At 43.1% G+C, this 10,843-nt stretch overlaps 1 protein-coding gene across 1 annotated transcript in view; it reads right to left on the bottom strand.

Annotated features, from left to right (window-relative positions):
* Window positions 1–9,940, bottom strand: part of Rbbp7 (RB binding protein 7, chromatin remodeling factor) — a 16,110-nt gene extending 6,170 nt beyond the window's left edge. Inside the window, exons 1-3 of the mRNA XM_031383844.1 lie at window positions 9,606–9,940; window positions 8,592–8,736; window positions 6–111 (exon numbers count right to left, since the gene is read on the bottom strand). Of these exons, the coding sequence (XP_031239704.1) occupies window positions 6–111; window positions 8,592–8,736; window positions 9,606–9,621 (267 nt within the window). The 5' untranslated portion in view covers window positions 9,622–9,940. The remainder of the gene's footprint in view (window positions 1–5; window positions 112–8,591; window positions 8,737–9,605) is intronic.
* Between the last annotated feature and the right edge of the window lie 903 nt (window positions 9,941–10,843).

Here is a 10,843-nt window from a genome sequence, read left to right as displayed (position 1 = left end):
TGTGCATCATCATTGGGAATATGAACTCGAGCAACCACCAGATGATTCTGCTCATCAGATGTATGAGTGCCCAGCACTAGCCAATGAAGGGCATAATCCTTTCCTTCTGGTCTGTTTAGGAGAAAAAAAGTCAAACTAATCCTATAGGAATTTCTAGTTGCTAACAAATTTAGTCTGGTTCCCTCAAAATTAACATGAACATTTCTTTAGCAAATATATACAGAACAACTACAAACCTGCTTCCCATGTCTAATTACCAACTTTATTATCTCCATACTTTCATCAAATGTAAGAAAACATTTAATTGAAGCGCTTCTTTTTCTTTCCTGCCTAGAGAGTCATCTTCCTTGCCCTTAATTATCATTGTGAATGCTACTTTTCCTAGAACAGCATTAAGGACAGTAGATCCAACTCAAACATACCAACATCTATCCAGATAGAAGTCCATCACTGATCCTATACTCATATCTAGACTTCCCACTCAAATCGTACATTTAGCCTATAGCTGACGTTTATTATGCTAGATGTTTGTTTTCCCAGTAAGAGGCAATAAATAGAGTGAGTGAAGTGTTAAGTAAGGGAAAAAATGGGGGTTTATATCCTGGCTCAAACTAAAACTTGCTATATGCAATTATATGTACAACCTCTCCCAAGTCTCATTTTCTTCACCTAAAAAATAGGTTAAGTGAAATGACATGATATAAAAACATTTATTTTTGTTTATGATACCTACGCACTGAACGAACATTCTCAAGTGTTTCTGTCACCTTACTCTATGGAAATTCACCTTGAAGCTGAAGAACTTGCCAGTGCCTCTTGACACTATGAACCAAACAGCAAGTTTTGCACTGCTAAGTATCAACAATGCTTTCCTATTGTCTTATCTAGAAGAATTTTGAACTGTGCCCCACTGTCCCATAGAGAAGTGGTGTCCCAACACCAGACAAGTTAGGCCATATATCTGTTTGTTCCTAAATTTCACCTGTACAAAAGGAAATCAGTGAATTTTTTTTTTTTTTTGGTTTTTTTCGAGACAGAGTTTCTCTGTGTAGCCTTGGCTGTCCTAGAACTCACTCTGTAGACCAGGCTGGCCTCGAACTCAGAGATCTACCTGCCTCTGCTTCCCAAGTGCTGGGATTAAAGGCATGAGCCACCACTGCCCAGGATATCAGTGAATTTTAAATAACCAAAAGAGTTGGAGATTATGTCCATACATGTCATTTAGTAGTGACTTACAAAATTAAGTTCTATCAAATTAATATTTGGCTTATGGTAAAACAGAACATACACAACTCCTGAAAAGAATAGGTAGGAGTTGATAAGCAATACTAAGTTTGGAGGGTAGCTACTGGTTGATGCATACACAATAAGCCAAAAGTATAATTTGGCTTTGGGTGAGGGAAGGCATGTGTTTATTTTTACTCAGAAAAATAACCTTGGAATTTTAGCCTTTGGCTGGGTAGCCTACATCTATAAATCTCAAATTATTCAGGCTGCTAAAGCAGCAAGATCACAGATTATGGCCTGCCAGAACCATGCAGTGAGTTCAAGGCCAGTGTGCACAACTAAGTAGAAGCCCTGACTCAAAAAAAAAAAAAAAAAGGGTAGAGAATTGCGAATATAGCTTGATAGTAGTAGTATAGCATTCAACTCTGATGATTGAGATCCTGGGTTCAATTTCTAGTGTTGGAAAGAGCAGGGAAGGCCTTAAATAATACACTTTAGAACATAGAACATGGACAAACTAAAACCTTTACAAGGATCTTAAATATATCTCAAGAGACCTTTATGGGGAAGAAATCGAAAAGTGACCATTTAGTGGGGTTAAGCAAGAAAATGAAGACCAGTAAGCATAATAAAAGCAGGTAGATAGACAGTTTAATCTATCATTTGACCTAAGAAGTACTGTACCAGCTAACCTGGAGGAATCTTAAAATTTTGACCTAACTTCAAATATTCCAGTTTCACATGACTTGTTTTTTCACATAAAGATTATTATTATTTATTTTATTTTATTTTTATTTTTTGGTTTTCCGAGACAGGGTTTCTCTGTGTGGCCCTGGCTGTCCTGGAACTCACTCTGTAGATCAGGCTGGCCTCGAATTCAGAAATTCGCCTGCCTCTGCCTCCCAAGTGCTGGGATTAAAGGCGTATACCACCACCACCCGGCTTCACATAAAGATTATGTTTTACTAAAAAGTCCTTTATCTCCATCTTTAAATCCAACCTACTTCAGACCATGGTGGTACACACCTTTAACCCCAGCACTTGGGAGACAGAGGCAGGTGGATCTCTAAGTGTGAGGCCAGCCTGGTCTACAGAGTGAGTTCCAGGACAGCCAGGGCTATACAGAAAAAATACCCTATCTCAAAAATCAGGAAAAAAACCAACCAACTTTCCTAAACTCATTATTTTCCTCAATACTGGACACACTCAAAGGCACTGATGACAAAACAATCTATGCTAGACATGGTGGTACACACCTTTAACTCCAGTACTCTAAGGATGAGGCAGGTGGTGGATCTCTGGAAGTAGTAGACCCCACCCCTGGTCCACACAGGGATTTAGTCATTCATGGCAGCCAGAGCTACACAGTGAGATAGACCCTAACTCAAGTTTATAAAGACCCTATCTATCTTTAATACCAAAATCCTTTTAAAACTGCAATGCTAAGAAACTGACCCAATAATCACAAAAATATGCTATATTATAAGATTATTTCCAGTAGCACTGTTTATAGCAGCAAAGGACCAAAAATATCCTAAGTAAATACCCATCAACAAACAAGTTAACAGTGACATAAACTATATTCATGAGAATTGTGTCACATCTTCATAAAGAATGGATATGTGTCAGCATATTGACAGTAGAGTCTCCAATATATTCTTTTTTGTATTGAGAAACAGGGCCTATATAGCCATGGCTGTCCTAGAACTTTGTATGTAGACCAGGTCCTGTTGTCTGTCTCCCAAGTACTGAGATTAATGTGCCACCACAATTGGCTTTGTAATACATTCTTAATAAAAATATGTCAACCAGAGATCCTAAGTTCAATTCCCAGCAACAAATAGTGGCTCACAACTATTTGCAATGGGGTCTGATGCCCTCTTCCGGTGTGCCGAATACAGCTACAGTGTACTCATACATAAAATTTAAAAAATAGTACTTAAAAAAAAAGTTGCCAGGCAATTGCCGGGCATGCCTTTAATCCCAGTACTTGGGAGGCAGAGGCAGGTGGATTTCTGAGTTTGAGGCCAGCCTGGTCTACAGAGTGAGTTCCAGGACAGCCAGGGCTGCACAGAGAAACGCTGTCTCGAAAAAAAAAAAAAAAACTTTTCAAAAAGCTAATTCAATTGTTCAGACAAGCCCAAGTAATCATTATAAAGTATATCAAATATAAGCAGGAGGACATGAGATAAAGTATGGTCTTGTTACTCCAAGACAGACGTTTTGTAAAAATCAACCAAAATTTCCCTTCATTGAGTATAGCAATAAACTAAGAGTCAATCCTTACCCTCAAAATGAAACCCAACAAAGCACCATACAGCAAGCAGTCCTCAAGATTCAATATTTCATGTGCTTTGTGTTTTCTTATAACTGCCAAACCTCTGAACACCCCACAATTTTATCTCACAATTTCTTTGTATACAAGTTAACACTTGTAAGGTAGAACATGGTGGTGCATGTCTTTAATCTCACCCCCTTGGGAGGCAGAGGCCTCTAAGTGAGTCTGCACAGCAAGTTTTAGGCCAAGCAGAGCTACATAAAACAACTGTGTTTAAAAAAATCTCAATATGTAACTTATTTATCTTTGGTTAAGCTAAGTGTTAAACCTCACACTGAGTCTGAACAGAACCCACATGATAGAAGAACTGACTCCTGAATGTTGTCCTCTACCTACAAAACATACCATAGTGCATCCATCCCCATATAAATAAATGTAAAATTAAATGCTAAGGGTAACATACAAAATTACAGGTTAAGCACCCCTAATTCAAAATGCTCCAATTATCTGATATTTGTTGAATACAAGGATACCTATGGAAAATTCCCCACCTGATCTCATGTGACTATTTAATCAAAGCAAAGGTGCAATTAAAAATACAGTGTAAAATTATTTTTAGGGTATACAGACTTGGGACTCATCCCAAAGATAACACATTAAATATATGCAAATAAAATTCTCCAAAATGCAGAATCTGCTCCCAAGCATGTCATAAGGGACACTCTGTCTTGAATTTTAAAAACTTCTAGGGTTGGTGAGATGGCTCATGGGGTAAAACCACCAACTGCTCTTCTGAAGTTCCTGAGTTCAAATCCCAGCAACCACATGGTTGGTGGCTTACAACCTCCAGTGCTTATTTATAATAATCTTTGGGCCGGAGCAGTCAGGGACTAAGATAGCGGGGTCTACCATAGAGAAGCAGAGGTCCTAAAAATCAATTCCCAACACCCAGATGAAGGCTCACAATTATCTGTACAGCTACAGTGTGTACTCATATACATAAAATAAATAAATCTGTTTAAAAACCCTTCTAAGTAAAATACAATGGTAACATTAAAAAGAGTTTACTGGGTATGATAACATAAGCCTTTCAGAAGACAGAGACAGGCAGATCTATGAGTTTTGGGGTAGTCAAAAATACAGAAACCATGTCTGAAGAAAAAAGCTTTCATTGAAGTCTTTAAAAAATGGCATTTTAACCCTTAAAATTATTTCTGAACAGGCCTGGCATGATGGCACACACTTTAAATCCCAGTACTTTAGAAGCTGAGTCAGGGGTGTAACAGTTCAAGGCTAGCCTTAGGTACACAGTGAGCTCCAGGCCAGCCAGGGCTACATAGCGAGACCCTTTCTTTAAAATAAATAAGGGCTGAACCAGGCGGTGGTGGCACATGCCTTTAATCCTAGCACTTGGGAGGCAGAGGCAGGAGGACTTCTGAGTTCAAGGCCAGCCTGGTCTACAGAGTGAGTTCCAGGACAGCCAGGGCTATATAGAGAAACCCTGTCTCGAAAAACAAAAACAAAAACAAAAACAAAATAAATAAATAAATAAATAAATAAATAAATAAATAAGGGCTGGAGAGATGACCAATAGGTTAAGAGCACTGGCTGGTCTTCCAGAGGTCCTGAGTTCTAATCCCAGCAACCACATGATAGCTCATAACCATCTATATGATCTGGTGCCCTCTTCTGGCCTGAAGGCATATATACAGACAGAACACTGTACATATAATAAAGCCTTGTGTAAAATCAGGATGAAGTAGGAAATAAGTTATGTCATCACTTAACTGTGTTTTTATTCTTCACAAGACACTTACCATGCAGGAGCTTATTTATTAATTTCCCCAAATGTAAGACAGTACTACTAGCATCTTCAGTTATCTGTAGATGAAACAACTAAGAAAGACAGAGTCTAAACAACCTGCCTTAGCACACAAAGCTAATAAGCAAAGGCAAGACTCAAGCCTAGGTCTCTGGCATCAAAGTCCCCACTCTTGGGCTGCTAAGATGGCTCAGCAGTTAAGAGCACTGACTGCTCTTCCAGAGTTCCTGAGTTGAGTTCTGAGAAACCACATGGTGGCTCACAACCATCTGTAATGGGATCTGATGCCCTCTTCTGGTGTATAGAACTACAGTGTATTCATATACATAAAGTAAACAAAGCCAGGCAGTGGTGGTCCGTGCCTTTAATCCCAGCACTTGGGAGGCAGAGGAAGGAAGATTTCTGAGTTTGAGGCCAGCCTGATCTACAGAGTGAGTTCCAGGACAGCCAAGGCTACAGAGAAACCCTGTCTTGAAAAATGAAATAAATCTCAGAGCTGGCGAAATGGCTCAGCAGGTAAGAGCACTGACAGCTCTTCAGAAGGTCCTGTATTCAAATTCCAGCAACCCATGGTGGCTCACAACTACCTGTAATGAGATCTGATGCCCTCTTCTGGTGCATCTGAAGACAGCTGCAGTGTACATATTTATAATAAATGTCTTTTAAAAAACAAAAACACAAAACAAAAAAGTCCCCACTCTTCTTTATGCTTCAGTTAAGTAAAAACGATTTTAAAAAATGAACTGTTGATAATTTTTAAGTTCTGATTAACAGAAAAAAAGACAAATGCAGCAAAATTCCAAAGAATTTGAATATTCGTGTTAATAGATACATTTGTTTTTATTCTTTAATTTTTTTCAAGATTTATTTGAAGTATAGCAATGTTTTCCCACTGACTGCTCTTCCAGAGGTTCTGAGTTCAATTCCCAGCAACCACATGGTGGCTCACAACCATCTGTAATGGGATCTGATGCCCTCTTCTGGTATGCATCTGAACACAGCTACTACAGTGTACTCATATAAATCTTAAAAAAAAAAAAAACAACAACAAAAAAAAAACCATGATCTTACGGTGGCACCCTCCTTTAACCCTAGCTCTTGGGAGGTAGAGTCAGGGGGATTTCTGAGTTCAAGGCCAGCCTGGTCTACAGATTGAGTTCCAGGACAGCCAGGGCTATACAGAGAAACCCTGTCTCGAAAAACAGTATACCTCAAGCAGGCCTATAACTTAGAATTACAGCCATGTGCCACCACACCTAGCTCAATCTTTTGTACTATTTACTTATTTATTGTGTGTAGATATGTATGTCTACAACAGTGTGCATGCATAGATCAGAAGATAACTTGCAGGAGTCAATGCTTTCTACCATACTGGGCCACCTTGCCAACCCTCAGTCTATTTTAGAATCTGTTCAAACACAGCTTAGCCACAGAGCACATGCCTACTATGCTGAAGCCCTGGGTTTGAACCACCTTCAGTGCTGGAAAAATAAAATCGATGCCTATAAGCACCCATTATTTTGCAATTCAGGATTCTTCTCACTGGACATATAGACTTTTTTTGTTTTGTTTTTCGGGACAAGGTTTCTCTGTATATGCCTGGCTGTCCTGGAACTCACTCTGTAGACCAGGCTGGCCTTGAACTCAGAAGTCCTCCTGCCTCTGCCTCCCAAGTGCTGAGATTAAAAGGCGTGCGCCACCACTGCCCAGCGAAATGTAGACCTTTAAAATGGAATTTTAATATAAAAAAAACCCTGCAAATAAAAAACATGAGATTTTTGAGATGGAAAGTCCATATCTGGCAAGTCAATATTCATATATGTAATCTAGCCCTTACAAGTGATTTTGCTTAAAACTGGCTTCCTTTACCATTGGTCACAAAATCTTCCTTGTATATTAGTTTTATTTAACCCTAATTATAGGTTCACAATACAAAAATTCAATACACTTTTAAGGTATGTGTCCATATTCCTATAGAAAAGGCACATGCCTAGATGATAAAGGTAGTCTAGTGAAGGAGGTGGCCTGATTCTGGAGCCAACCGGTTTGGCCCTATGAGATCACCAGTAGTTTGTGCTTGAGTACAGTACTTAAAATTCTCAGCCCTTAGAGCACTGACTGCTCTTCCAAAGGTCCTGAGTTCAAATCCCAGCAACCACATGGTGGCTCACAACCATCTGTAATGAAATTGGACACCCTCTTCTGGTGTATCTAAAGCCAGCTACAGTGTACTTATGTATAATAAACAAATCTTTGGGCTGGAGCAAGCTGGGACTGATAAAGCAGGGTTGACTGGAGTGAGCAAAGGTTCTAAATTCAATACCCAACAACCACATGAAGGTTCACAACTGTCTGTACAGCTACAGTGTACTCGTATACATAAAATAAATCTTTTTAAAAAGAATGTTTAAAAAAATAAAAAATAAAGAGGCTGAAGAGATGGCTCAGTGGTTAAGAGAACTGACTGCTCTTCCAGAGGTCGAGTCTAAATCCCAACAACCACATGGTGGCTCACAACCATTTGTAATGAGATCTGATGCCCTCTTCTGGTGTGTCTGAAGACAGCTACAGCGTACTTACATATAATAAATAAATAAATCTTTAAAAAAATTCTTAGCCCTTTTCCTCATTGGTAAATCCCTGAACCACAATTATACAATTGTAGTCCTGTTATGAGGCTTCAACTCTTCAGATGTATCAGGTCTTATTATTCTAAGTGCTCCATGAACATCAGCAATTACGCCAAATTTTACAAATATTCAAGAAAATCACTTAACAAGAATCTCAACCTGAATTCTATACTGAAACCAAAGGATTCTTTTTCTTTGGTTAACTACTGCCAAATTTCTTTTCCTTGTAATAGTAACTAAATATATGTGTATTCACATTGAATTCTGTTACCAAAATGTACCAAGCCATAATAGCTTTTAATTTGTTATGTATGTAATCTTTCCTATTAAGTTTGAAAATAATGTTATTAATCTGGAGTCCAGAGATACTGGTCTAATACAATACAGTTCATGGAATGGCAAAACATTCAGCATTTCCTCTATACAGCATTAGTATCACAATATTATGTCCGCTCAACACATCTCTATGCTAGAACCCATTTTAAGTTTTGAACATAACCACTTGCCGACTCACCCTCAGCCTAACTGATTACATATTTATGTTTTGTGTGTAAAAAAAAAACCAGCAACAATATCTAGAAATTTAAAACGGTACTTAAATCTACACAAAACAGAAGTTGCCAGAAACCCTTACTTAGTCACTTCAGGAAGCCACTGAACGGTAAGACTGGGCCACTGAAGAGCATGGGTCATAACCAGGTCATACAGAAACGGCGTATTCTTCTTCCAGATTTTATATTCTTCGTTGATGACACGCTCCTCCACAGTATCTTCAAACACTGAAATTTGGAGAAAGCCCACAATTAAGTGGCTGAGAAGGATCGGAGTCAAAGCATGGGTATGGATACTCGAGGTCACCTCGAAACGGCCACACCTTATCTATTCTTTCCTTTTACCTATTATGTGCACACCAACTGCTCTCCCAGAAAGTGAGAAGACTAACATCAGGAAGCGTTTTCTCCTCCACTTTCAAGATCAGGATCCCTGCGCTTTCCGAATTGGGTCATTAATTGCACTAACATCGAGATCTTCAACCTTTTTATAGCTGTTCGCACCTGTTCTAAGATGACCTGTATTGTAAACGGCTGCCACGACCCACTCGAATAGACAAAATCCACGTGTAGCAGCAGCCCATAGGCCTGCTTCCTCCACCCCCACCTCCGAGGAGGCCCCAGCTCCCACCAAGCGAACCTCGGCAGCCATAGTCCGGCGGGCTCCAGATCCTCCCCACCCCCTCTCCCAACACGGACAAGGGCCGCGACCCCGAGACGGACGACGAACGCGCGCACGGAAGAATTCGCTGCGCTTACTTCACCGCCGCCACCGCCTGCGCCCCCGAGCCAAGGGCGTCGGAGGGAGCTAGGCCGCGAGTTGGGGGGGGCTGGTGGGGGGAGGGGGCCTACCCCTCGGCCCCGCGCCCGGCTCCGGAAGTGCTCACGGCCCTCGGCGACCAGGCCTGGTCTCGCGCAGGCCCCCTCCAGGCGCGCGGCTAGTCTCGCGCCCAGCCCCGCCCCCTGCTCCTCACGCCAATTCGCGCCTTTCGTCGGCGCGTGCCGAGGCCTCCGGCGCCCGCCGCCCCCTGTAGCCTCGGCGCGCGCCCGCCGCCCCCCGTAGCCCTGGCGCGCGCCGCCCCGCTGGGCCTCCTTACTCTCTTTACTCGCCATCTTGCGTCGGGTCGTTCGCCCCCCTTTGCCGCCTCGGACTTCTCTCGCTAGTCAAGAGCAACCCGGTCGCAGGCGCTCCTGCCTTTCCCAGGCACGTTACGCACTCCTAGCTCGGCAAGCCTGAGCTCAGTCTGGCCGTCTGGGTTGTACCCAGACGCCGCGCTCTTCTCTTCTGCCTCCTCCCCGCTTGCGGGTAGCGAGGTCTGAGACGCTCTCCTCTCTCTCCTCTCCAAACTTGGAACGAGACTTTTCAACCCGCGCCTCTCAGCCCGCCCAGGCAGCTGAGCGCAGGCGCATCCGCCCTGGGAAACGGGAGAGGCGGAGGAAAGGCGGGCCTGGGAGCCAACGGCTCCGCAGCTTGGACCAATAGCGTGCAACGGGAGGGCCTTACGCGCTCTTCGGAGGCGGGCTTCTTGGGAGTGGGTGGGGCGTTCCGCAGCAGGAAGTTCGTGAGGCGCAGGCGCTAGGCGTCACTCCCCAGGCTGTCCGCGGGGGCGGTTGGGCCCGCGCGGGGGTGGGGCGGATGAGAGCGCGGTGTGCAGGCTGCGCGGGGGCTGCGAGCCCCAGGGCCAAGAAGCCTGGGGCCCGCGGGGCGTGGTTGCTTAAAGCAGCAGCAGCGGCGGGGGGTGCGAGGGGGGCAGGGAAGCTGCAGCCGCCTTAGCAAAGCAAAATCTCAGAGCTAGCAAGGAAAATGGTTTCCTGTTCTCGAGAGATTACTGTGCCCTCAAAGTCTCCCTGATAATCACGGACACGCAGTTTTCTGCACCCCTCAAAGGCTCCTATGTAACCGTTTCGAGGGCCCAGTCGAGCCGCGGTGACATTTGTCATAAGCGAAAGGGACCTTTAGGAGAGACCTTGGGCGTTTTTTTTTTTTCTCCCAGAAGCTGGGCACACCTTTATTTAAGGCCTGCGATGGCGCAGGGCCTTCAGTCTGCCCGTGGCCTAAAGTTGACTTAAATTACTTTTTGTTTGTTCACCTATTTGCGTCCTTAACGTACTGGTTTTGTTAGCTTCCTGCTACTGCAGGGGATTTGTTCCTGCCAGTGCTTCCCCTATCTCAGTTCCTGCCTAGGCCCCTGCTGAGTCATTCTTGTCACCTGAAGGGGTCCTATTTTGACCCGGCAGCTGGCTGGTGAACTGGAGAGAGCTGGGCTGGGCTAATCTAGGCCTGCATACCTGAGCTCTGATTTTCTCTGAAGCTTTTTTAGCCTGGAGAGAGAAA

This window comes from Mastomys coucha, chromosome X (genome assembly GCF_008632895.1).
Source record: "Mastomys coucha isolate ucsf_1 chromosome X, UCSF_Mcou_1, whole genome shotgun sequence".
Classification (NCBI taxonomy): domain Eukaryota; kingdom Metazoa; phylum Chordata; class Mammalia; order Rodentia; family Muridae; genus Mastomys; species Mastomys coucha.
The sequence above is the reverse complement of the archived record's forward strand: the minus strand, read 5'-3'. Positions and strand labels throughout refer to the sequence as shown.